Source organism: Pocillopora verrucosa, chromosome 7 (assembly GCF_036669915.1).
Source record: "Pocillopora verrucosa isolate sample1 chromosome 7, ASM3666991v2, whole genome shotgun sequence".
NCBI lineage: Eukaryota > Metazoa > Cnidaria > Anthozoa > Scleractinia > Pocilloporidae > Pocillopora > Pocillopora verrucosa.
This window is the reverse complement of record NC_089318.1, coordinates 1350692-1375013: the sequence shown is the minus strand read 5'-3', so window position 1 is coordinate 1375013 and position 24322 is coordinate 1350692. Positions and strand designations below refer to the sequence as shown.

At 39.3% G+C, this 24322-nt stretch overlaps 3 protein-coding genes across 8 annotated transcripts; 1 reads left to right on the top strand and 2 right to left on the bottom strand.

The window, feature by feature from the left end:
- Positions 1–243: 243 nt before the first annotated feature.
- Positions 244–15820, bottom strand: LOC131774462 (uncharacterized). Of its 6 annotated transcripts, none has more exons than XM_059090511.2 (12): positions 15700–15820; positions 8185–8291; positions 7783–7860; positions 5623–5772; positions 4887–5001; positions 4228–4412; positions 3375–3593; positions 2786–2953; positions 2399–2578; positions 1654–1797; positions 1243–1502; positions 244–776 (listed from the first exon to the last, which is right to left on the bottom strand). In XM_059090511.2, the coding sequence occupies exons 2-12, from the start codon at positions 8282–8284 to the stop codon at positions 669–671; spliced, it is 1707 nt and encodes a 568-aa protein (XP_058946494.1). In that variant the 5' UTR covers positions 8285–8291; positions 15700–15820; the 3' UTR covers positions 244–668. The 6 variants fall into 6 exon arrangements, with proteins under 6 accessions (XP_058946494.1, XP_058946499.1, XP_058946509.1 ...); XM_059090516.2 differs by lacking the exon at positions 15700–15820 and adding an exon at positions 12645–12781; XM_059090526.2 differs by lacking the exon at positions 15700–15820 and adding an exon at positions 10695–10832.
- Positions 15821–16365: 545 nt separating this feature from the next.
- Positions 16366–20923, top strand: LOC131775079 (XK-related protein 8-like). Its single transcript, XM_059091174.2, has 3 exons — positions 16366–16567; positions 17298–19147; positions 19515–20923. Exons 2-3 carry the CDS (start codon positions 18114–18116, stop codon positions 20395–20397), a joined length of 1917 nt encoding a protein of 638 aa, XP_058947157.2. The 5' UTR covers positions 16366–16567; positions 17298–18113; the 3' UTR covers positions 20398–20923.
- LOC131775089 (uncharacterized) lies at positions 20803–23160 on the bottom strand. Its single transcript, XM_059091184.2, has 3 exons — positions 22863–23160; positions 21545–21732; positions 20803–21043 (listed from the first exon to the last, which is right to left on the bottom strand). The coding sequence occupies exons 1-3, from the start codon at positions 22956–22958 to the stop codon at positions 20866–20868; spliced, it is 462 nt and encodes a 153-aa protein (XP_058947167.2). The 5' UTR covers positions 22959–23160; the 3' UTR covers positions 20803–20865.
- Between the last annotated feature and the right edge of the window lie 1162 nt (positions 23161–24322).

Sequence of the window (24322 nt, the reverse complement as noted above, 5' to 3'; positions counted from 1 at the left end):
TTTTCCCCGCATAAGCCCGAGGAAAAAAATGTTATCTGAAAGATTTGTATATACAGCCAAGACTCAGATTGAAATCGTCGCAAATGTGTACCTAAAAAACGCCGAGCATGATCTCATCTCACTTTTGTATACGCGCCTTGTCTTTTTTTTAAGTTTTTTTTTTTATTTTATAAGGAGTAGAAAGTTTCAAAGGTTCTACGACAACTGAAGATGTGTGTAAAATTTTAGTACACCGTACCTAATAAAATCTATTTTTCTATCACTGTAGTAAAGTCTTTTAAACTTTCTGTGAGCTTTCGGGCTTTTTTATATCATTTCTGTAAGAAAAACTATATGCCTGACACATCATAACCTACATAAGCGTCTGAGAAATGACAAAATTTTTTTTTCTGATGTATATCAGAGGGCAGGAATTTCAATCCATGAATCTGATCGGCTAATCGCGCACTCGTAACCGGTCCAGCTTTTTACGGAATTTTTCACGCCATTCCCGACAAAGTGGTAAAAACAAACCAGCAAAAAAATTAAATAGATTATTTAGTGGTCTAAATTGATCTGCATGGAAAAAAAAACGGCGCCCTTGGGTCTTGAGTATGGCATTCGGCCGCGGGCCGCACTCAAGACCATCGAGTACAGTTTTTCACCCAAATATATACATTTCCATTGTTTTAGTATTTTACAAATCCATTAAGTTGACAAGATCCTTTCCTAAACTGCACGTCATCTAATGCTATATCTCCCGTGTAGCCTCGACCTCGTGTACCTTCAAACATGATCTGCAATACAAGCAATTCAACATATGGAATCACGGTATATTATTGACTAAGTGAAGGCACAGAAACATGGCCTCGAACCCAAACCCCTAGATACGGAGTTTAGCGCGCTACTCGCGCCTTAACCCTTTACGCCCTAACATCAGTATGCATATTCTCCACACTGTTCTTTATACATTTCCTAAGGCGCTGACAAGGAGAATTTGTTTGCCAATCAAAAGGTTCCTTCTCATGACCTTAACGTGTGATTTAAGAGTGATATTGTAGGGGGAAATTACATGCTAGTCACTCTTAGGATTTAAAAGATTAAAATATATTGAAGCTGGCTCAGCGGCGGACATTTCCGTTCTTAAATTCATTCACTGCCATATCAGAAACGAAACTTCGATTGCTTACATCATGATGAATAATGTCGCTTTATAGCTTTATAGGAGACGAAACATTAATCTTCTGTTAAATCTTCTCTTACCCTAAAATGCGAGTCAGATTTCAGTGAAGAGAACCCTTGTTTCCACCGCTTTCCCTGTTCCCCTGATTGGGACCACAGTTTCGTTTTGGTTCCCAACTCAGTGTTTATCAGGTAAACGCTAAGATGGCCCACAGTCCGACCATTCATACTGTACCACCAGCTTATGCACCAGTCCTCCGAGGGATTGAGCGAGTGGCTCATTAGCTGAGACTTGAAACCAAACCGCGCGGGATAAGAAGATTCTAGGTAGAGGTAATAGCCTACGGGGAAACAAATTAAAAATACCAAGAGTTAATGTGCTGTGACAATCGCAAGTTTAAAAACTCCATTTCGTATTTAAAAACTCCATTTCCCGATAAAATAGCGGGAAGCCTTGCACAGAGAGCACAGGCAGTCCAAGTCCAAACTTACCATTGCCTGTGCCATGATCTCCTCCTGGTCCTGTGTTCCTACTCGGGGTAGGACCTTTGTGACGATACCACTTAAAAGATGGTGACGTACTCCAGACGTTTGTCCAATTACAATAGTCTTTATCGAAATCACAAGCGTTTGAATCTGCAAAAGAAGGAATTGTGTTAACATGGATATTGTCCATTTAACAAGCATGATTCAAAGAGAGAAATAATTAAAACAATTTTTAAAACGAAAATTTTCAAATAGACTAAGCTTGCAATGAGCACTGAATAGGAACACATAGCTAACAATATATAACCCGGAGTCTTGTCTCCAGGGGAGGCCTCGGTTTGGGGAAAAATAATTCCACTCGTGAGGTATTCCCACACGAAATACAACTAATTCCTATAGATCCGTACACGTTGGGTAAAAAATTCACATAAATGTCATCCATGGAATTTTTTCTAGTTTCGTTTTTCGTACCCGTATGTTTTGAACAAATTAAAAAAGACTGCGTGACCTAGTCCTTCAAAGGCACAACCCAACCGTTTTTTTACATCTCACAAATTAAAGCTTATTAATTTTCACGTTCTTTGTTTGCGACCTGTTTAAATCGTTTTCATCATTTAGCCATCCCTGTTCCATACAATCTAATATTTTCTTGCCTTTTTCATGTTGCATCTAAATTGGAACTACGCAAAAAATCTGCTCAAGGGTGTAGATCTAAAGGACATAGACAAAAACCTAGCAGAACTTGACTTACTGTCAGGACACGCCTTCATGTTGCACGTGCGCATTTGTGTGTTTGCTCCCACGCACGTTTTCCCGCCATATTTAGGTGCCGGGTCGTTGCATGATCTTGTTCTCTTCCGTTTGCCGTAACCACATGATTTATCACAAGCGCTCCACACACCCCATTGGCCCCAGTTTCCCTTGACAGGCGCTAAAATATTCAGAGAAAAAAGATGGGTTAAAGCATTCTACATTCTTTTAAAGTGGATCTGCAATCATAGTTAGCTAGAGAGTAAACTAAAAGAACCAATTAAGATGCCCTCAATTTTGCAGGGAGAAGACCGTTATTAGTTTGCCAGACCCAACATTCATCGAGAGGAGGATATTGATAACTTGGTCTTATAATAATATCACTCACCATAACATTCCTCTTTGGTACACTTCCTCCGGTCAGTTTTTATTCCATGAGAATCGGCCCCAGGACAGTGCGACCGGGACGAAAAGCAAACCCGCTGGCGGTACTTCATGCACCTGCTGTTACAGGGGGTGTACGCTGACCACTCGCTCCAGCCTACTTTGTCCTTATCTACAAAAAGAACAAGCGTTAATTGAAAAAGATGAATAACATTTGCGCTTCACGAACTCGCTTGCGTAGAATGGCAAAGCTATAAATTAACCATAATGGCGGGACTTTTCACATAAAGTTTGAAGTTTTGATATCTATTGAACGAATAAATTCCGTGTTGTTGGGTGTCTGTTCAGTAGTAGATCACAGATGACCTCAAAATGTCGTAAGAAAAAAAAAAGTGGCACACGAGGCGCAAATGAGTGCGACAATGACGTTTTTGCCACATTTAAGCGGCAACACGGCAACATAGTGTCTATTTGTTTTATGCGATAAAGAGATCATTAGTAAAAACTAGTAATCAAAATGCTTGTTTTATTCAGCCTGAAAAATCCATTTAATTAACTAATTTGTTAATCTGTAAATCAGAGTAGACACTCACTTTTGCAGTCATATAGGGCGTTTAATTTCTTGATATCCAGATAACTGAAGCCGACTGAGCGTCCCAAAGACATGTAAGGGTTGTTTAGAGCGCGCACGGTTGGTTTACCATTTCTTGAGAACGTTCGTTTACTGTAATGCATCAAGCTATTATAGTCATAATCAAAATCCATACTGTCTACTTTGGAATGTTTGTACTTGTTAAATTGATTTTCCATCCCTAAAAAATAACACATAAAAAAACTTAAAATGTATCAGTAGTGCTGTCGCCTTTCTCTGACATTTTGCGATCTTTGCAGGTCATTGTAAAGTTGAATACCTCACAGGTACGCCACAAATGCTTCAAGGCAACAGATCTAATGTAACACACGAGACAAAAAAACTCGGGTTTAACTCCTCTACTTTCCCGCTCTCTCTCACCACTCTTAGAGTTCCCGGATGTACGAGACCGCTGTCCCGATGTACTACAGTCATGCACTGGATTACTCTGAACTGACCAGACTGGGAGTGTCAAGTCAGCCTTGAGCTAGGATTGACTATGAACAGGTTTCATTACTGAAACGCTTGAAAACACATTAAAGCTCTCTTGGCCCTATTATTCTCATTATCTAATTTGCATTTCTCTATCTGGTTACCACAAATTTCCTAGTCATATTATTCATGCAAATATTGCGCTTTTAAAATCCTTCCACGGTCATGGCGTTCGTCCTCGCGCGATAAGTCTCGCGGAGGATCGTGTGGGAAGCTTCCACTTTTGATGAATACTGTCAAAAGAGGGTGTAGTCATTTGTGGTAATTATCGTGGTAGGTACATTGTTGAAGTTCAAATAACACGTGACTGATGCATCACATACCCTTCTTAATATTCTCCCAGATGATTTCCACGTACTCATCTCGGTCAGGCCTCGACTGCTCGTGCCAAAACCCAATTGCATGCATCAACTCATGCATAATTATTCCTTTGTTGTTACATCTAGCCCCCAGCGACAGACTTTGAGGACCCTTGAACCAGTACAATCGGCCAATGTAAGACCAACATCTGCAAAACACCAATGCATCCACGTCAATTGCAAGAAAAACCTTGTGTTTTTACAGCGCTCTCAGGTGTGTAAATAAAAGCACGTTTCGTTGAAAACGAGAAAAAATTTGAACACTTCTTAATCCACAAAGAATGTATTTTTAGGCGATCAGACAACGAGTTTGTAAAAATTCTGCACATACAACGCTTTTTCTCGCAATACTGCTACTCTACCGAGACAGGACGCTTCTCACTGGAGTTAACACCTCTGGCTTTTGTCTAGTTTTCCTTACGGTTCACAGAAACTCATTTATACCTCTGGAGAGGGAAGGGGGGTGGGAGAGAGAGAGGAATTGTGATAGTATAGTGTCTTTCTGCTCAACACGACACATTGCTGAAAGCGAATCTTTCGACGCGGAATAAAGCGAGCCAACCATTGGCCACTGCGCCTACCACAGGGTTCAAACAGGTAAAAGCAGTTGAACCTCCACTCACCCTTTTCCTTTGCTAAATTTTATCCAGTTCCTCTCGTCTTTCCTCTCTTTAAAAGTGATACAGGTGTATTTGTGAAACTCCTCAATCGCAGACATGATGTTCTTCTTGTATGCGTCTAAAATGTAATAGATATAGACGACATCATACAGATTGGAAAGTAAGGGGGTAAGTTTCGAAAGAAACTGTGATGCTGCGTCGGTGGGAGAGTATAACAGTGTAATTTAGTATTTTCAACTGAGTAGATAACGTGAATTGGCCACAAAAAAGCCGACATTTCTAACGTTAGCCTTTCGTCAAAGTGAATCATGAAGGGCTAACGCTCGAAACGTCAGCTTTCAAACTCTTTATGATGGCCAATTTACGCTATTCACTCAGTTGATAATACTAAATTACCCAACTTGGAAATAGATTGGTACAAATGGTACTAACAGTGAATCCCATCCAAGCTCGGCTCTACAGACGAAGTCAAAATGGCGAGTTCTTGACAAAAAGTAGGAAAAAATAAGAAAATATCAAGACATTTACTGAAAACCAACTAATATTTGCATACACTTTTAAACTTAACTACTGCAATAAAATACAGACTTAACTTGATACTGTTGTTACCATGCAAACGAAACAACTGGGTGCCTTAATATTCCAATATTCCAGAGCGATAAAAGATTTGAGCAAAGATGGCTTCCCTTCGTAACCTTGCCGAGAAATAAACTGCGTATGTTTGGCAGGTTTCACCTACCTAGTCCATTTTCGATCTCATATGGAATAATTCGGTTGGGCCAAATCTTTTTCCTCTGACGCACTGCATTTCTTTTGAAACGTGCCTTCTCGTAAACGTTCCAGTCTCTCTCCGTCAAAACTATATCTCCTTCGTGTCCGATATTGTAGGCTGTAATGAATACATACATATCATTATTAAGGTGCGCACGCAAACTGAGGAGGAGAGAGGGTATTTAATGGATCACTCTTTGCAATTATTTTCAATGTATTTTTCCCTTTACAACGCAAACCACGTGGCCTGGGTTGCACTTAAATTGAGTTTTTTAACAGGAACTTGAGTCACTACTGTAATTTTTTCTTCAGAAAGACGATGTTTTGAAGTTGACGCTTTCTTTTACTTTTGGACACTCAAGAGTGAAATTGGAATAAAACAATCGTGCTTCCATTACATTTTACAAGCGTGCATTCACGGAAGTTTTCTAAACTAATTTTCTGTTGAAGTTCTCAGATCAAGCATGAACCGCTTCCTTCGAAGTAATATGCAAGTACATGATAGATTCTCCATCCCGTTAAATAGAACATCACTGCCGGGTAAAGCACGAAAATCACAAGTAACTTCCTAATCCCACTCGTCGAGTTGTTCGATTATCACAGCCGAGTACTTTTAAGAACCATTCACCCGTGGTTCGTTCCTTTCCGGTGACGCAGTTCACAGTTTGTTACTTCCTTAGTAAAAGAATGTTGGTAGGCACGTACATCTACAGCTGATAAAATAAGTGTTTGTATAAATCTCTGGATTCTTTAAACTTAAAATTATAAAATTCATTGTTATTTAAACAACATGACTGACCAATGAGTTTAACCTTGGGATTCTGAAAAAACGAAGAGCTTAGACGTAGTGAGGTGAGAAACCGATAAAACCGTCGAAGTTGTTTTTGCTAAATATGACGGCTAAGTCTTATTTTTTTTTAATTGCATAAGATAAGATTGTCAACAACTCGATATCCTTTTTTTGACTAAAAAAATTGTGCTGAACAAGTGTAACCGATAGCTACCACTTTTTCCCGCCAGAAGGACGCGGGTCACGTACACGAAATTCTCATTGTTTTATCAAATTTCTTTTCATGATTTCATGAAACGTGATTGGCTTATTAGTTTCATTGTAAAATAATCTTGAAAAAATTGGTAGATTGGTAGATAGAGAGCAAAATGTTGCCTACGCAGTCCAGTTCTGTTACATAAAAACATAACGAGCAGGATCGTTTCAAACTTGGCAAGCCATTGTAAGCTCCTTTGTCTCTAAGTCAGTGTTCGCGTTGGTCGATACTTCCCGAATAGTCGAGAGTTCCGCGTTGGCAAAATTCATGCCAAAGGGGAGCATTTAACTCACGAAGAGAGTTCCTTTCAGCAGCTGAGACTTAATAAGAAATGCAAAGCTAAGTTTCAATTTACGGTTTCAGACCAAAAGCAGCCGATGACGAATCCTGCAAAAATGGCGCTTTTGCATGAGCTGAGGAAGCCGTGACAGGCCACTCGAAGTCCCGCTGCTCTTTTTTTTCAGCTCCAATGCCTTTCCTTCCAACAAGCGCCCTAAAACTGCTAACAACCCAGCCCACCAAAGAATTCTTGAATTTGACATTCCTTAGTTCAACTTCAGTTCATGTAAACATTTCGAGCCTGTTTTAAAAATATTTCGTGCTTTAGTAAACTTTGCATGATGCGCCCAAGGAACACCACAGCCGAACAGAACACGGTAAACGCAATTAGGATTCTGTTGACGTACAGCTCAGTTTTCACTACTTTCAGTCACGGAATTTCTACAGTTGCAATAGAAGTTAAGTGTTAAACAAAAGTTACCCCTGTCCGGTATCTAAAAAAATATGACGCGATTCTCTTTCTCGAAGTTGTGTCAATAGATACTTCCGGTAAACATTTTGGGTTGTATGGAGATAAAAATCTTACCTCAACTCCCACGTTTGCGGTTTATTTTGACTTGAAGACAAAAGAAGCCAATTTGTTTAGCCTGCCAGTGATGGCTATCTCGAAAGGTCGAAATAGCAAATTTAGGTTTCCACTAATTGGCTACCTGTAATGTCTTTTACGCGCAAAGAAATAGATAATCTTTGACGAGGCATCTTAGGGCATTATAACAGCTGCAGGTAGAGGATAACACGCTTACGTTTGTTTGCTTCGTTAATCCAGTCCATGACAGTAAAATCCTCCCCAAGCTCTTCTGATTGAGAGATAATGGAAGTGTCTGGTAAAAGAAAGAGAAAACAAAACACCATGTTAATAACAGTCCCATGACGCAAAGAGAAACACACACAAGTCCCTTAAGAGCGTGAGTCCTTATCTGCACTTCTAATCATCATGTGGATCATTATAACAAGTTTACTTTCTCTCTATGCCTGCAACGCCCGGCGAAATTATATAAGCATGTTTTGAGGTGAGAACAGAGTATCCAGTCGCACATCAAGGCAATAATTATGGGCTCAGCCACGGGAAGCTCTCCAAAATAAACAACCACCTCAGAAACAATAACAGTGAAGCAAATCAAATATTTTTCGGAAGTTTGCTTCACCTGAAAACCTGTTTGCGCCCAAGGGACTTGTAAACGAAGAACGGCCTGCACCGATGACAAATATAGCTACTCGTAACAGTAAACATTGCCAGGGATCCATCACGTATCTACGAAAAAAATACTATTGTCAGGAGATATGAAGAACATACACCGGTCAGTGCTAGGCGTAACAGTTCACCCTTAAAAAATGTACGAAAACGAAATGAAACGCAAATTACTTTGTGGAAAAAAGCAAACACGGGCAAACCTCTAATGATGATGAAACAAGCCAATACTAGTGTTTAACCCGACCGCCCGTACTCTCTGCTGCATGTGAATAAATGTCCGTGTGCCCTGGTTCATGTACTCTCCAGCGTCAAATCCTGTTTGTCATTCAATCTCATTACTGTTCACATACTTTACGCTATCAAATCCCTCCCTCCTTAAGTCACGTGAAGTCAATAGCGGCACATTTCCAAAATTCGTTTGCACGTCAAAAATATTTCAATAATACTTTGGCTTTTTAACCTCCGCCAATCGGTTTATGTCCATTTTGTCTAATACGTTGCACCAAAGGTTAGAATCTGTCTACAGTTGCTGTCAACAAAATCTTTTCAACGACGGGAGAACGCATCGGGAACATACTCTGAAATATTTGACCGTCATCTTTGGGCTTATCTGATGAAATCATTCTTACAGAGATAAAAAAAATTCCCTTGTACGTAAGTTTAGTACACAACATTTAAAATAACTATTTTCAGAAAAGCTGCTTTCTGCATTTATCTTTTTTTACACCTTAATCTTATCCCCAAAAGAGCATTTAAGCTAAGATCAGCCGGATTGCCTGAAGTAACAGAGTTTGAGAGCTGTGTACCGGAAGAGGAAGAAATCGAGGGCATTGCAGAGTTTTCGAATCTGTAATCTTATATCAAATAGCACGCTCAAAATATATTACTATACATGACCCTTGTGCTGACTTTAACCGCGGTAAGGACCTGGAAAATTCGTCTGCTCTTACGGCCAAGAAAACACTTTAAATCTAAACCAGAGAAAGGTTATTCGCACGTTTTGCCCAGGTGTTTAACAAACTAAGCCAATCAAACAAAGAGGTGGGTATTTATCTGACATAGCCTACAACCTTGCACAAGTTATACTTAATGTGCCCCTTTGATCCGTTTGCTTGAAAATGCGCCAAATACCAAAACATTGCTCACGTGAAAAAAAATTAAGGATGCTATGCATACCGATACTGCAAAAGGTATCAACGTGCGAAAACGAGGTTGTAAAGTTTCTTCGTATCAACTTACATTCGGAAGGAAAATTCTACACCAAAAAGTTCCCTGCATTTCATGAACAGCGCACTACACTCTTTGTCTCGATCAATATTAACTCCGATAGGTCAGTGATGTAATTAACGGCACCAACATCAATTTACTTCATGAGACCCACTCGAAGACATAACGAGGTCGCCTCACCGAATCAAACTTCTCGTACAGGGGAGCCCATATTGACTTTTTTTTCGAGAGCTGTATTGACTGTGTTGTACATTCAATTAATCTATGAAAAATAAAAGAGACTATGTGTTTCACTCTGCAGTGTTCCTTAAATCCAACAAAACGTCTAGTATTAAACAATGCAAGGAAACACTGCAATTTTCGTTCGCCTTCCGAATTTTAATTATTTTGTCTTTAATCATATCATTTCACACGGCAGCGGAATATTCACACACTCAGTATCAAGGCGTTATCGGTTTCTACATCATCCAACACTAACAATTGGTGGTGAATTATTTTTGCACTGCTCAAAAATTTGGCTCACAAACAAGCCATTAACAAAATGAAAGTAAAAATTAACTCATTTCCACGGTCTGACAGTTTGTAAAGCGAGTCTGGCTCTTGAAGTCAAAATACGGCCAGAATTAAGAGGTATCTTATCACTCTTGTCACAATGGATACGATGTTATTTACACCCTACTCAACATGTGTAAAGAATACACCTATTATAGTTGCGACCTGTCTCGTCTTGACGAGAAAATACATTGTAGAAAGCTCTCGGTAATAAATTCAGTATGCTGCCTTGATTACCAACAAAATCATTCAGCAGTTTTTTGGAGCGATCTTAGGTAGATTAGGTAAAGTTTTATGTTCATAACAAGATGTACAAGGGGTGATCTTTGATAGACGATCACAGTTCTTCTAAGTGCTTCGTTCGATGACTCTCGATAAGGATTACCGGGCTAAATTTGCAGGAGGTAATATTGAGAGATCAGCTAAACATACCTCCTTTGACTAATTGCTCTATGATATTCCCTAAAATTAATTTAGACGAAAGTTGTGTTTCAGACAATTCAATATGGTTACAAAATGGAAATATTGGATGCTCGTAAGGCCTTGTAAATACTGATAAAACTAAATGCACAGTTTAGAACTGATCAAGAAAGCTTTCATCGCATCTGCATAAACCTTCGAAATTAAAAACTACTCAAGAATATACCTTAGACTCGCGGTTTCATGGTATTTTTTACAGATTACCTTTGCACGTAGAAATAGCGCGATAAAATCAAAAGATACGATCAACTTGTTTGGGAGCTCACGTATTGAAGGGCGCTTTCTTCAACTGCCTTGCCGACGAGGACTACCACTATGAGGCAAGTCGCTAATCGAGACACTTATACTCGCCTCTCAGTTGCAATATGCAGACAAGGCCAACAAGGGTCGCTTGTTTTTACAACTGGTCGGCAATATTTGCTCCCCTGTCTTGTTTTAGGGTGAGGGAATCCCCTTGGGGCATGAAGCATTAGGATCTTAGAAAAACTCTGAATTTGTCCCCTCTCAGCTCAGTAAAAGCTCTTCTGTTTAAATGTTGTTAACAAATATATAATGAGCTCGTAAAAGCCGAGAGAAATCGAGTTGTTGCTGTGACCGGAAGTCAACGTGGGTTAAAATTACGTAATTGGGTTTTCGTTTACCATTGTACAAAATGTCAAACCCCGTCGAGTACCTCTGATTTATGGCGAGAATATATAAATACAAATGTATTTTTAATGAAAAAACATTTGATTTCAAACACATCTAGGCTAACCTTTCTTACTCCTCAGGAACTCAAACCAACGCTGAATCGTCTTTTTGAGATTTGACGCCAAATATTTCCCGCCTTAAACATGATTCACTGCAACTCTTTCCACCGCTGCTTCGCGCGCGAGCCATATTTATACATATTAAAATTAAAAGCCGTATCTTTTTTAAAGCTATGCAAATAGCTCGAGTTAAGAAAATCAACACGTACAAGAAACGCCTGTTTAACAGTTGCATGTTCTGGAAAATTGCGTGAAAAGCTTTATCTATAATAGTATTTTTTTTTTCTAAAAGAGGATACTAGATAGCCGCAGTAATTTTACAGAGATAACGACTTGATTATCAAAACAACATATTGGATGACTAACTAGCATTACGTTGTTGTCTTATCACACAACCGGACACTAAAACCGCACAGCTCACAACAGGAAATCACGTTCACAAATATACGTGACCAACGCTTGCAGGCATCCATTGATTCAATTTTTAGCGAAATATCGAGTGAAGCCTTATCATAAAGTGCAATCACGACAGGCGGATGGGTGATAGAGGCCCGCAAGGCAAATCTATTGGAATTGAGGTTTCAAGGTTGTTATGTGGTTAACTGGGGGTTATCAGTTCACACAAAACCAGTCGATCGTTCAATGCACAAAACATTTTAAATAGTAAGGTCCAGGTTTCAAACAATAACTTAATTACAATTAATAAATCTTTACCGGCCCCAGCCTCAGAGTTGAAAACTGGGTTGAAGATTGTTATCATGCCGGAAATATTTAACCGTACAACCGGAAAACCTCCAGTTTGCAGCACGAATTTTTTTCATCGCTTGCTTCCGCCAAACACTGATGAAATTTATTGCCAAAACAAAAAGATAAAACCATAAACAGTCAGGCAATTTCCTTCGAGAGAAAAAAAATCATTGATTGAATTTCTCAAAGAGCTTTTGTGATTGTTGTTCCGTGACGAGAGGTAGGCGACGAAAGAGGACAAAAACAACAGGATCACTGAAAGTTGCACCTTCGAAAAAAAAAACAATACCAAACAAAAGCTAAGGTTGATATCCAACTGTTTTAGATAATACAGAAATCCTACGTTAAGAATTCGTTACTCCTGCGAAGTCAATCGATTTTAAACCGGTTTAAACCAGAGTTCAGGCTTATTAAATGCATCTGACAATACTTACTAGCACTAGTTAAAAAGATTAACAGGAAGAAAGCAAAAGATACCAAAAGCAACAATGTACAGAATAATTAACTTTAAACGTTTCCCCGTGGGTAGCAACCTTTGAATAGAAATGGCTTTCCACTCTTCAATTGACGAAGGGGAATCTGTTCCACAAATCAGTTCAATATAATTCCCAGAAACTAAATAAAAACAAAGAATGTTATACATCTTACACCAGCTTACCGTCTTGTCAAATTGATACGACGTACCGGCCTCCTAGTGCAGTGGCGATTAAATGATTCAGATCCCTTCTGCTAGTTTCAAAACAAACGATTCTAACTCAACCACTGCAATATCAAGCTGGTCAAGAAGAGTACTTCAACAAAGAGATGTAACTGCGAAACCGAAAAAAACCAATAGCAGCACTGATTACGTCAGTACCGCAGATCGGAACTATTTATTGTTCTTCGATGATTGTGTGTAGGTGAAGCGCAGTAGGGAAGCTCAAAGAATGTTATTGATCAGCGGATTTGACAAACCTCCTCACCTGTATTCAAGTATACTTTGCACCGGAAGCACTCGGTCCAAAAAAGTGGCGCGCATGTAACTTGTAAAAAAAAAATTTGACAAACCAGTCATGTGTGTAAACAAGAAGTACTAAACCGTGTCTTTAGAAAAGAATGGCACGGGAATGAAAGAAAAATAATCTTTAAAGCAATGAAAGGTCGAGAATGAATATAACGTTTAATTTGCATCAGTAATAACCGATTAAAGGCAAGCTAGGTCTACAGCGTAAATATTCATAATGCAGTGTTTGATTTGACGTCGCTGAAGTACATGTAGCCGGCTTTGCCATCAATTTTTTTTTCGGGTGTGTGTTTCTGTTGTGTTTCGTGTTTAGAGAAAGGATTTGGTATAGAACATGTGGCTTGATGGAGGTGAACATTTGACCCTTTCAACACTTGTAATGTCAGAATACATTTCTTCGCAAGTTTCTGAAGCCTATTGAACGAAATATTGCATAATTATGTAATTAGACCAGATTTTGCGAGAAAAAAAAACGGATGTATTTCTGGCGATAATGCGTTTGACAGCTTAAGATGTTACATGGTGAAAGATGTTATACAGATCTCGTACAATGATTTTTATAAAAAAAAATTCTGACGAGTTATTTTCGCGACTGATTTACAAAAGCCATTATAAACCTTGCGGAGGATATTCTTGGCCGTTTTATAATATTAGAACCTTTCGTCTAAAAATAGATGCATGACTTGAGGGGCTTGGAAGATATATTTCAAGCCGTGTTTTCGTGAACAAAAGATCTTTCGTGTTGTTGTCCAAAATCATTCAAAAGCTGAATGAAGTGACAAAAGACGATGAAGTGACCAAAGATAGCTTTCAAACAAGGCGTTCATACTTTTCCTTTGCCCGCTCACTTAACGATAAGAAGCTTTGCTTAAGTGCATCTCAGCTGTCGACTGGTACCGTTAGTGGAGTGAGAGGAATTTTAATAAGGGAAATAACGAATGACAGGGGAATGGTTTCGCATTCATTTCGTGACTGATCATCCGTGTTTGTTCAGTTTCCATAAAAAACAGGAAATGCTAAAGTCATTTCATCATGGTTCTTGGGACATTCACGCGAGACTTCCTCGTGAAAGTCATAACGACTAATTATATTTTTGACAGTCTTTGAGGTGGTAAGTTTGCCTCTGGAAAACGAATAATCCCATCATTGCATATTCAATTACTCCTTCAGGGTATTTTAAGTGAATCTAAGCCACCACAAAGCTAATGACTAAATTGGATGCTAATCTAGGTCAAAAATAACTCCGTCACATGGGTTTTACCAGAGATTTCTGGTCTCTGATTATCGAGTTCGTCATGACTATTACTGCTGTGTGTATGCAATCTCTTGGTATATCCTATCCTATCCAAAGAAATTCACGAATGATATTTGCATAATGTCCGCAACCCTCTAAGTTTCTTTACAACGAAAGCTATAAAAAGAATGGCGGGTAAAAAGTGAAGGAGTTTAAAATCTCATCAAACTGTCATTTTGGTTAAGCAGATTTGTGATTTTTAAAGACTGACTTTTTGATCATCTCCTGAAATTGCTTAAGACATCGCACCACATTTTGCCCGAGGGTACCCGAAGGTGTGGCAGTTCACATTTCTTTCTTAGCAGTCGAAGAAGTCTGCGCTATCTTCAAGCGCTGGAAAAAAAAGACACCAGCTATAATTTTTCAGGCAAAGGATGAACTCGATTTTACGAAAAGCTGCGTTTGATAATCTCTTGAGACTCAATAGTATTTTCTGACGCTCCTCCTACGTATATTTATTTCATCACCGCGGTGCGTTTGGCCTTGAAATGGGCCGCGCGCCAACACAGTCAGCATAGCACACAAAATAATCAACTTGGCAAAAAATTACTTGTTGGAGGAACTCCAATCAATGTTGACGTGCGTAACTGCACCACACGTTTTGTGACTGCATAGTTGAATTTCACTCAAACAAATTTGAGTTGTATGGGTGCACCTCAAGTGCATACTCACAGCCACTGAACCATATCCGTGTCGCGTGTGAAGTGCATAGACGCCGCCGCTGACAGATGTCTGTAGATTAGTTAATGGACATACCATCAATAAATTGATGGCTAGGGACTCGGAACTAAGTGCTCTAAAGCTGACAGAAACTATGACCAAGGTTGACTGAGTTGTAAAGCTTACACACATCAAAAGAGAACTCTTTCCCTTTAAGACCGTATATTGCAGGAACACAATCAAGGGCTCATAATTTTCATGACCTAAAAGTCGTGCCGCCAGAAGTATGCCGGTATTTAAAAACAAATTGTGTTCAACCGGGAAGCAGTTACATAATTTTTTTTCCCGAATCAGAGATGAATTATTTTCACTAGATAAGAAAGTGGTAAGACTAAAGAGCACTTAGCAAATACCTAAAACAAGAGAAACCATGTTTTTCAAAACAAAATTGACGGTCATACTGAATCACATGCATCAATCGGCACTGTTTGTCAACGGCCAGCCGATCGAAGTAATCGGTTAAACTCTTGGAGGTCCTTCACAATAATGTGATTTATCTTTTAAAAGTTGAAAAGGCACGTCATACCTGCTGGCTTAACTCTTTCAGAACGACCTCTCTGTTGAATACTACACTGGTTCAAAATGATTGCTGAACAGATTTCTTGAGAAGCCACGTGCGCGAAGCGATTGTTTGAGAAAGAGTAAACATCAGAGCTGATTTTGTTCTCTCAAAAAATAACACTGTGCTAGTCTTACCTTATGATAGTCTTTCGATAAAATTGTTGCTCGTGACAGTTAAATACCAGTTGGTGAATTAGCTTGTTGTAACAGCGCAGTGTCAAGGTGTGTAACTCTGTGCGGTAAGAGCGATAATGGTTTAAATATTCACAGCTGATATATTTGGCCACTTGCCTGCCCGAGCTTGTAACAACTCACTGATGCAAATTCATGAGATAACATGGTTGCCCTATTGAATGTTTTGTTCCACTTGTGAAATTATTTTCAAGATGTGCCAAGAATCAAGAACAAATACGTTAATTAAGTACAAGTTATCAACAAATATTCCGCACAATGTCAACAATTAAACATGCAAGCACAACATTGCACGTGGGTGAAAGAAAACATATTGTGACAAATTAGTTTATCTGTGTAGTTTACATACAAAAGCGTAGAAATCCTTTTCTTCGTATACTGAATTCTAGTGGTATTTCCTACCAGCAGTTCAAGCTAACCACCAGCTTTTTTGTTCGTAATTATGGAATTTCCGCTGTTTTTCTATTCATCTGTGATTGATTTAATTGATCAGGTCATCAATAGAAATATCAATACAAATGTTAATATGGCGCCGTTTGTCTCCTGAATTTTCGCTAAGCCGGTGTAATTAATCTCATTACAAACGCGCCAATGAAACCTGTGGTTTCCGTGGTGGAAAAGCTCATTATTCAGTTCTTCAAACACTGTTGAGTCTGTCCTCCGCAAGTTTTTCAGAAAGGAATCTAGTTTGACAAGCAAAGAAACTTTTAGTCTTCACAAAGGTTTTCGTCACGCAACACTTCGGTAAGACAAGATCACACCTCTGTGCGAGCTGAAACAACATTACAACTTAGATACAGATAAGTAATTGGTAAGTTAAGACACATGATTCTCATGTGAAATGTGCCTTGCATTCTGAAAAGCTTTTTATTTCTATTGCACTGCATAATTTCTTCCTTCCTACTTTCTGTTCGAGGACGTCTGCTTGTAACTTCTTTTGTGTCTGATCAACTAACCCTTGTGCGTTAGCAGCCATTACTGAGCATGCCAACTATTACTCTAGATTCGCGATGTTACACCGAGCTTTGATTCTATATAAGGACAAACAGTTTGCCAAGAAGGTCCCTCAATTTCAAGCATTGACCAAGAAAGTTCTGTATTGTTGGAATTCATGTCTGACACTGTGACTGTTCTACCCCCCCCCCCCTCCGGAATGTGTACGTCGCTACTCGGATAAAACTGTTATAACTGTTACACTTTCAAGCTTCAAGTTCAATTTCCTCCCTTCGTTTGAGAGAAATTGTATTGCTATAGTGGAGGAAGGCCCGAAAGGCAAGCGTTATTTACTGCGATTTTTCAGGTACTGAGTGGATGTAAAGGAACGGTGAGACACACGCTGGAAGGTGAAATGGGAAAGACTTTAATCCTTCTATACCCTGACATCAGTGCGCATATTCTCTATATTATCCTTCCTTCATTTACCGGGACAAGCACTAGCATTGCTGTAGCTGTTCGTACTTTGTCGTAATGCTTCCAGCTGCATGATTTCCGCTGTCCACTTGGTTGAGTCTTCACTAATCATTTCACGCTCATTTCGACAGGACTTTTCTTCATGGTGATCGAGAAAGTAAGGTACGACAGTCAAAGCGCTCAACATCTCATGCGAATTACACTGCTTGCACCCTCTTACAGTGGACACGTCTAGCTGAAGAGAGGTGTAAGTGCAGTGTGGGTTGATTTGTTCCAAAATTGAATTTATTCCACGAATCGCCCATCTGGATGACAGTTTTCATTGTGCCGTTATCTAACTGGACGGTGTGAACTATCAGTTAAAGTGAAAGTAGAACTCCAAACACGAGATTGTTTAATAAAAGGAAATATGAACAACAAAAGTGAACTATTACTAAATGGAGATTAGTGGTAATGTTTTGATCTCTTATGATGTTCAGAAGAATGTTATATGGAGATATATTTAGCAATGTTTCGTGACGATTGCTACAGAGAATGTGCTAATAAAGGCAAATTTACACATCATCGGGCAAAGAGGAAAATTTAAATATTGATTGTTCGTCTCGCGTAAGTGTAAGTTGTAAACAGACAGTGGAAGCCTATTTGTAATCTCCGAGGCTTGGCCTAATTGAAAAGGGTATCGGCAAAGTTTTCAATTCTCCTCAGAATAGCAAATGACAAACAGTAAGGAAATACATGACGAAATGATAAAAATGAAAATGAAAGTCCATCGGTCAAGACGCTACGTAAGTCCCTTGCGTGCTGATGTCACTCTTTAATTACCTCATTCATTCGAGCGAAGTCCAGTACATGATTAATACAGATTCATTTCGCTGGCGTTACTCTAGTTATCCAGGCCGTTTTAAACCGACAGAAGTGGTCAAAAAACGAGAATGGTAACTTTTTAAATGGATCTTGAAAATCCCAATCGTCCCCAGACCGCTCTGAAGCTAGATGAAAAACAGAAGCAAACCGTACGAGCTCTCAGGCGACAAATTTCTTCTCATTCCACAAGAAGCACGGAAATAGATGGCGACCACTTCGCGAAGTTAAGCGAGGAGGAAATTATTCTCCTTCGCAAGATTGTTGAAACATTCACAAGTAATCAAAGGGATGCTGAACTTACCGGGGATGAAGTCGACGGCAAAGGTAGAAAAGTAGATAGAAACTGGTCGATAGAAAGTTATCTTTCCGGATCCTCTAATCGGGGAAGCGGAACTTTCGTGAATCCTGGTCGCTTTTATGTTCGAGTTACACAAGAAAATGTCAAAGCTGTGGAGCAAGTATGTATCGAAATAGACAACGAGGAATCCAAAAATAAGCCTACCACAAATGGTTATGGGAATTTAAGCGGCAGACATTCATTTGACAACGAAATCGAAAGTAAATACAAATGTTATTATGGATACTCTGTCGCTGTGACGAAGCAAAGTCACGAGGCGATTGTAGTCAGAAATTCTTACGTGACAGGCGCGTTACCGGAAGGCGTCACGAATGGAACGAAATTTAGTTTCACCGATAGACCCTCTTGGAATAAAGCTAGCGGACTTAAACATTTACCACCAAGAGAACGCTTTAAACGAGCGGTACATTTAGTGATGGATAATTTGAAGATGCGGCCTCGAAAAATGGACAAAGACTTCTCGGAGTTATGGCGGAAGCGTGGTAACGCAACATGGCTCGGCATTTTCTTCACAGTGGTGGCGATTGGCGCGTTCTTCGCTGATATTGCCACGGACCTGAAAGTTGCAGCAGACCATTTCAGAGCTGGTAGCAACTGGTGGGGAAGTTTCACGGTTATGTTCGTGCTGCTTCCATCTATTATCATAAACCTGGTATCTTTCTTTTGGTACAAAGAAGATGAAAAGATTGGAAGACGACCAAAAAGTGGCTGGAAAGTGGTCAGATTAACGCATTTCTTTTTAGTAGGGCCCATAGAGAGGTAACAATTGATAATTGTCTGTGAATATTTACAATGTTTTCCGAGATTTACTATTACAGCTTGGTTTTAGACTGAGGGGATGAATCCGTAGTCAAACGTTTCCAAGACGTAAATTCACGAGGAAGTCTGATTGAAGTGATGTTTTGGATTTTATGATAACTAAATTCTTTAGAGGACAAACAACTCTTGTACAACAGATACCTTTTATTAGTTAGTTGACATCTGCATTATTTCCTGTTAACAGCTAAGGTAGTATAAATTTTCTGCATGTTTAAACACGATACACTCTTTTTCTATAAGAACGTCTAATTTTGGGGCCAAGGCTGTACGTTCTTATCGCCTTTCCAATTTTTTTCCCTTTTTTTAGGTACTGGAGAATTCTTGTTAAATCGTATCGAATAAAACGGAAGAAAGAAGAACGAGTTGTTGATCACAAGATATTGATAGCAATGAATCTCGACAGTGGCATGCTGCAAATGATTTTAGCCTTTACAGAAGATGCACCTCAGCTTGTTTTACAACTGTATGTCCTTGTCTCGCGTAAAATCCTTAACGCTTTTGAGGCAACAAGTGTCCGAGACTTGTGGACCATCCTATCCATTTGTTTTTCCTTCGTTTCCTACTCCAGAGCAGTTGTTAACTACATCAGCTGCCTCCGTGACTCAAAACGCCATAAAGGCCAGTTACGCTGGTACGGTTACCTATCCATGTGGTTATGGAGAGCTTTCATGATTATTTCTCGAATACTTACGCTCGTTTTCTTCGCAACAGAGTTTAAGCAATGGTTTTTCATTGCTCTTTCTATTCACTTCGTCATTGTCCTGGTGTTTCTTATTCGTCACGAGCTTTATTTTTTTCCAGGGTCCAAATGGAAGCAGCATTTTTTCCGTGCACTCATGTCTTACATTCATTTGTTTTGCTTCTTTTGCCTGGAAGGCGTGCGTACCATACCTTGGGCAAAAAAGTACTACATCTTGACTTTTGTCGAAAATCTGATCTTCTCAGTTCTCTGGTACACAAACGGAACCAGACATTTACCACCTCAAGTAGAGTTGGCAGGGTTTATTTGCATTTACGTGTTTTTCTTTGCGGGACTTTTCATGATGACGGTTTACTATAAGTTTTTGCATCCTCGATTCAATCAGCCTCGATTCTCCTTAGCTGCTCCTTTGGAGTCAGAGCTTGCAGATAAAGATCCCAAACATGGGCCGATCAAAAACCAAGAACAACGCTTTGAACTTTGGATTTAAATAACTAAACGAAGTTAATATTTAAAGAAATTTTGAAGGTTATTCCGCAATCAGTGTAGAGTGGAGAGAAGTGGTGGCCGAACTGTTAGGGTATGTGGCTCCTGCTAGGAAAAGTCAGACTTCGAACTCGGCTGGGGTAATTAGTCCTGTGCTCCTGGGCAAAGCACCTAAATCTCCCTCCACCCAAGAAGTGTACACGAAAACTGGTAGACATTCGGCAAAAGCTCATCGAATTCTGAGGGGTAACCCTGCGAAGGAGTACCATCTTATTAGAGGGGAACTAGCGAAGGTAATTCATGCTTTGAAGTCCGGAAGAAACTTCGGCGTTGTAGACTGTTGGGCTTGTGTGAAACCAAGCATATAGGACACCACATGTCCTCAACATGTCTAAGAATAATCAGAGCATAACAAGTCAAAACTTACTTTATTTTGAAGAAATTTCATTTACTTACTTATTTATTTTCAAGTTCATTTGCACTTGTTTCTGTCATAATTTTTATACCCTTTAATAGAGTCAACTTTAACGTCTTCAATACAATTTATCAGATTTGTTTCACAATCTTTGATTTTATCGAAAGAGCAATAAGGCTCGCCTCCATTTCTAGAGCTTACTCTCTTAAGGCAAAGGTTATGTTTTTTGCAACACCTGAAATCACAGAAAATAACCAGTTACCATTTGTCAGTATGTTTTAGAATATCACTATTCAATCCCTGACTCAAACAGCACGATATTGTCTTCCTACTGTTTTGTGTTGTGGTCGAATCCTGTCAGAGTTAATCCGGCGTCTGAAAAATGAAGGGACTAAGAGTACTTACACTTCTCCCAGACAGGATGCCAACCCCTTCCACCCACTAACTAAAGAGTCGCTTCATGTTCCCTCGCACTCCCCTCCCCCCTTCCCCCTCCCTCCCTTTCCAATAAGCCCAGTTCCGGATGTCCTGGCCCCGATTGTCTAAAGGTTGGATAACGCTATGCACTGGATAAATGGCTATCCAGTAGATAGCGCAGTACATTTTGTTAACTCTTATCTACTGGATAGCGATTGGATAGCGTAATCCGCCCCCGGGGGCGGATAAAATTATCCAACCGCTCTACAATAGCCTAGACTTCAAATAGAAAAAAACTGATATTTTAAATTCTAGTTACCCATCTAAGGGATCCTTTTCTTTAACAGCGCTGGGGTCTTTGTAACTCCTCATCTCCTTTGTGACGCCACAGAAACAGCCATAGTGATGCAAATCATGATGATCTTTGAGAAAAGCGTCCCCTAGTTTACAACGCAGTTGTGCCTCAAACGAGTGCACGGGATTCCAAGCACGCCTCTGCAAATATTGCTGAAAAATAAATCAACCGTTACGAGATACTGAGTAATTATTGTTTGCATGTCGCTAGTGATAAATTCAACAACTTCAATCATATTTGAAAGTTTATTGACGAATTTGATCAACAGGTGAACTAACATTGAAAAGCGACGGGAAATTATTCCACCTCATCGCCCAGCAAAGACCAACACTAAAGCAGTCGAAATGTTGCGATCCATAATTGATAGCTTGATTCTACTTTTTGATAATACCTCTCTACGTCGAGAGACAAACGGTGACAAAGTCTCTAGTTATCATAAAGGAACGACCATTATTTATTGCGCGCGCGGGGGGGGGGGGCGGGGGGGGGGCGGGGGCGGGGGGGGGGGCGGGGGCGGGTGTTGGAGGTTGAATAAGTATACCTGATACCCCTCCGTTCCCCCTGAAAACCAAGTGTTCCCGCCAAAACTCCTTCCCCCCCCCCCAGCGATAAATATGGACAGGGACAGGTCCGTGATGACCGATGAAACATTTACAAGAGAATATAGGCAGTTCATTTTCTCTTGACATTCATCAATTATCATAACCACCTTGAACAAACACATCCTTTACCACAGTTTTAGAACAATTAATCGTTCCTTGATGCGCTTCTTATATTGAAATTCTTCACAGCATGCGTAAACTTCCTTTTTCCAATCTCATTGATTTTCGTTGCAATTTTTTTATGCATTCATTTTTTAGTTCAATAATGTTCAAAATAGGCCGCTCCTGAAGCACTGAATTAAAAAGAAACCTCGGTACAATATTTTACATCATTTTAAATTGAAATGAGTTTCATAACCCAGTTATGTGTCGATGCCAAAATTGTGTTTTAGCAATCAATCAGCTTGCGTAAGCTAAAACCTTTTTTGATGTCTTTTTGTTTGAACTCATTTGAACTTTTTAAAAAGCTGGGAGTGTAAATAAAGTTAAGGAGCAATACAAAATTCATGAAAACTCAAAACTGCACTCAGGGGAAAAGAAAAGTTGAAGAGTCGACAGCGGATACAAACCCCCACCTAAAAATTTTTTTCTAAGGGTGACCGACTCCAGGGAAATAGAATTTCCATAAAAATAAAAACAAATGTTCATGAATATATAGGTTAGCCTGCTTGGATACTCACCATTATGGGCTTATCTTGCTCTCGAGTAAAACAGAACACATGAGGAAGTTGAAAAACTAAGACAATCGAAAGTATAAGCTTCGCTGGGCTTCGCATGTTGAAGCTAATGATGATAACTGCTTACAGACGTGTATTTATAATAAAGCCACCCTATAATTAGCCTGCGTTCTGATTGGTCTACTACAAAACCTTAGACGTGCTTCGCTATTCAAGCCTACGATCATTGAAGAAATACAAAGGAAGTTGAACTAAAAAGATTCGCCTATGACTCGTGCTTTTCTCTTTTTTCCTTCTTGTCTCTTTCCCAGGAGGGTTGACCAGTTTATTCTACCGTTTTTCCTTCTCCGCATTGTGTACATATCAAGCATATGTGCCTGATCACTCCAGCTGGGAAAAGATGGTTCGGTTTTTTATTCATCTAACAATAGCTAACAAAGAACTCGCAAATGTCTCGCCATTAGTGCAATTCAAAATTTTATCGACTAATCTTTAGGAAAAATATACCAAATGTGGTGTTGTTAACTGAAAAAATTGTGTTCATTTAAGTAATATCTCATTGGTAATAAAGACAATTTTGCCCGTTTTTATGTTCCTATGTTCCTATATCGCACCATTAAACAAGAGCAAAATACCATACTGTCAAAAGCTACAGAACAAAGCATGGCAACGACGTTACTAGCTGTAAAGAACTTATCCGAATGTATTGCCTCGAAAAATATAGCATTTACGGAAAAAGAGCCAAATTTCTCCAGTTATTTCAGTTTTAACGTCAAATATATGTCTTGTTGATACGTCTCGCTCTGTCTAAAATTAATGAGACTTTGTCATGGAAATTAAAATTGACGATGCGGAACTCAACAGTTCTAATTTAGAGTTTGTTTTGTGTGTAATTTTACACATAACCCGCCGACGGGTACATTTCACATCTAAAATTAACAGATAATGATCATCGTTAAGACCAGCTGTTCATCACAATGAAAAACGCTTTGTTTAATAATTTTAACATGCATTTTAATGAAACTTAACGTGGCTACCAGCCAGTTAGACGCCCTAATCAGAAACTCGTCAGAAACTCTCTAGAATTTCTTTAATTTTTTTTATTAGAATTGAAATTAATCTTCTACAAAGGAGGTAGATAACTTTTGTAATTATTGAAGTCGATGGCAACCACCCCAAATTAAAAAATATGATATTTAAAATGTTAATAATAGCGCAAAGTTCTAAAGTAAATTTGCATTGTCCCACATGTGAGATTACAAAGCTGGTTGAGTGCCAATATGGCATACAGGTTTTAAAAGTTGTTAGGGGATAACTCGCGTCCAATAAAACGCCTGCAGCGGTAACAACTTCAAACAACAGGGAGTAAAAACTGATTCGATGCCGCCTCTGGAAATATCTGAAAACGTTTGGAAATACCTGAAAACTAAACTAAATGCAGTAGAATGTATTCCTGGTGAATT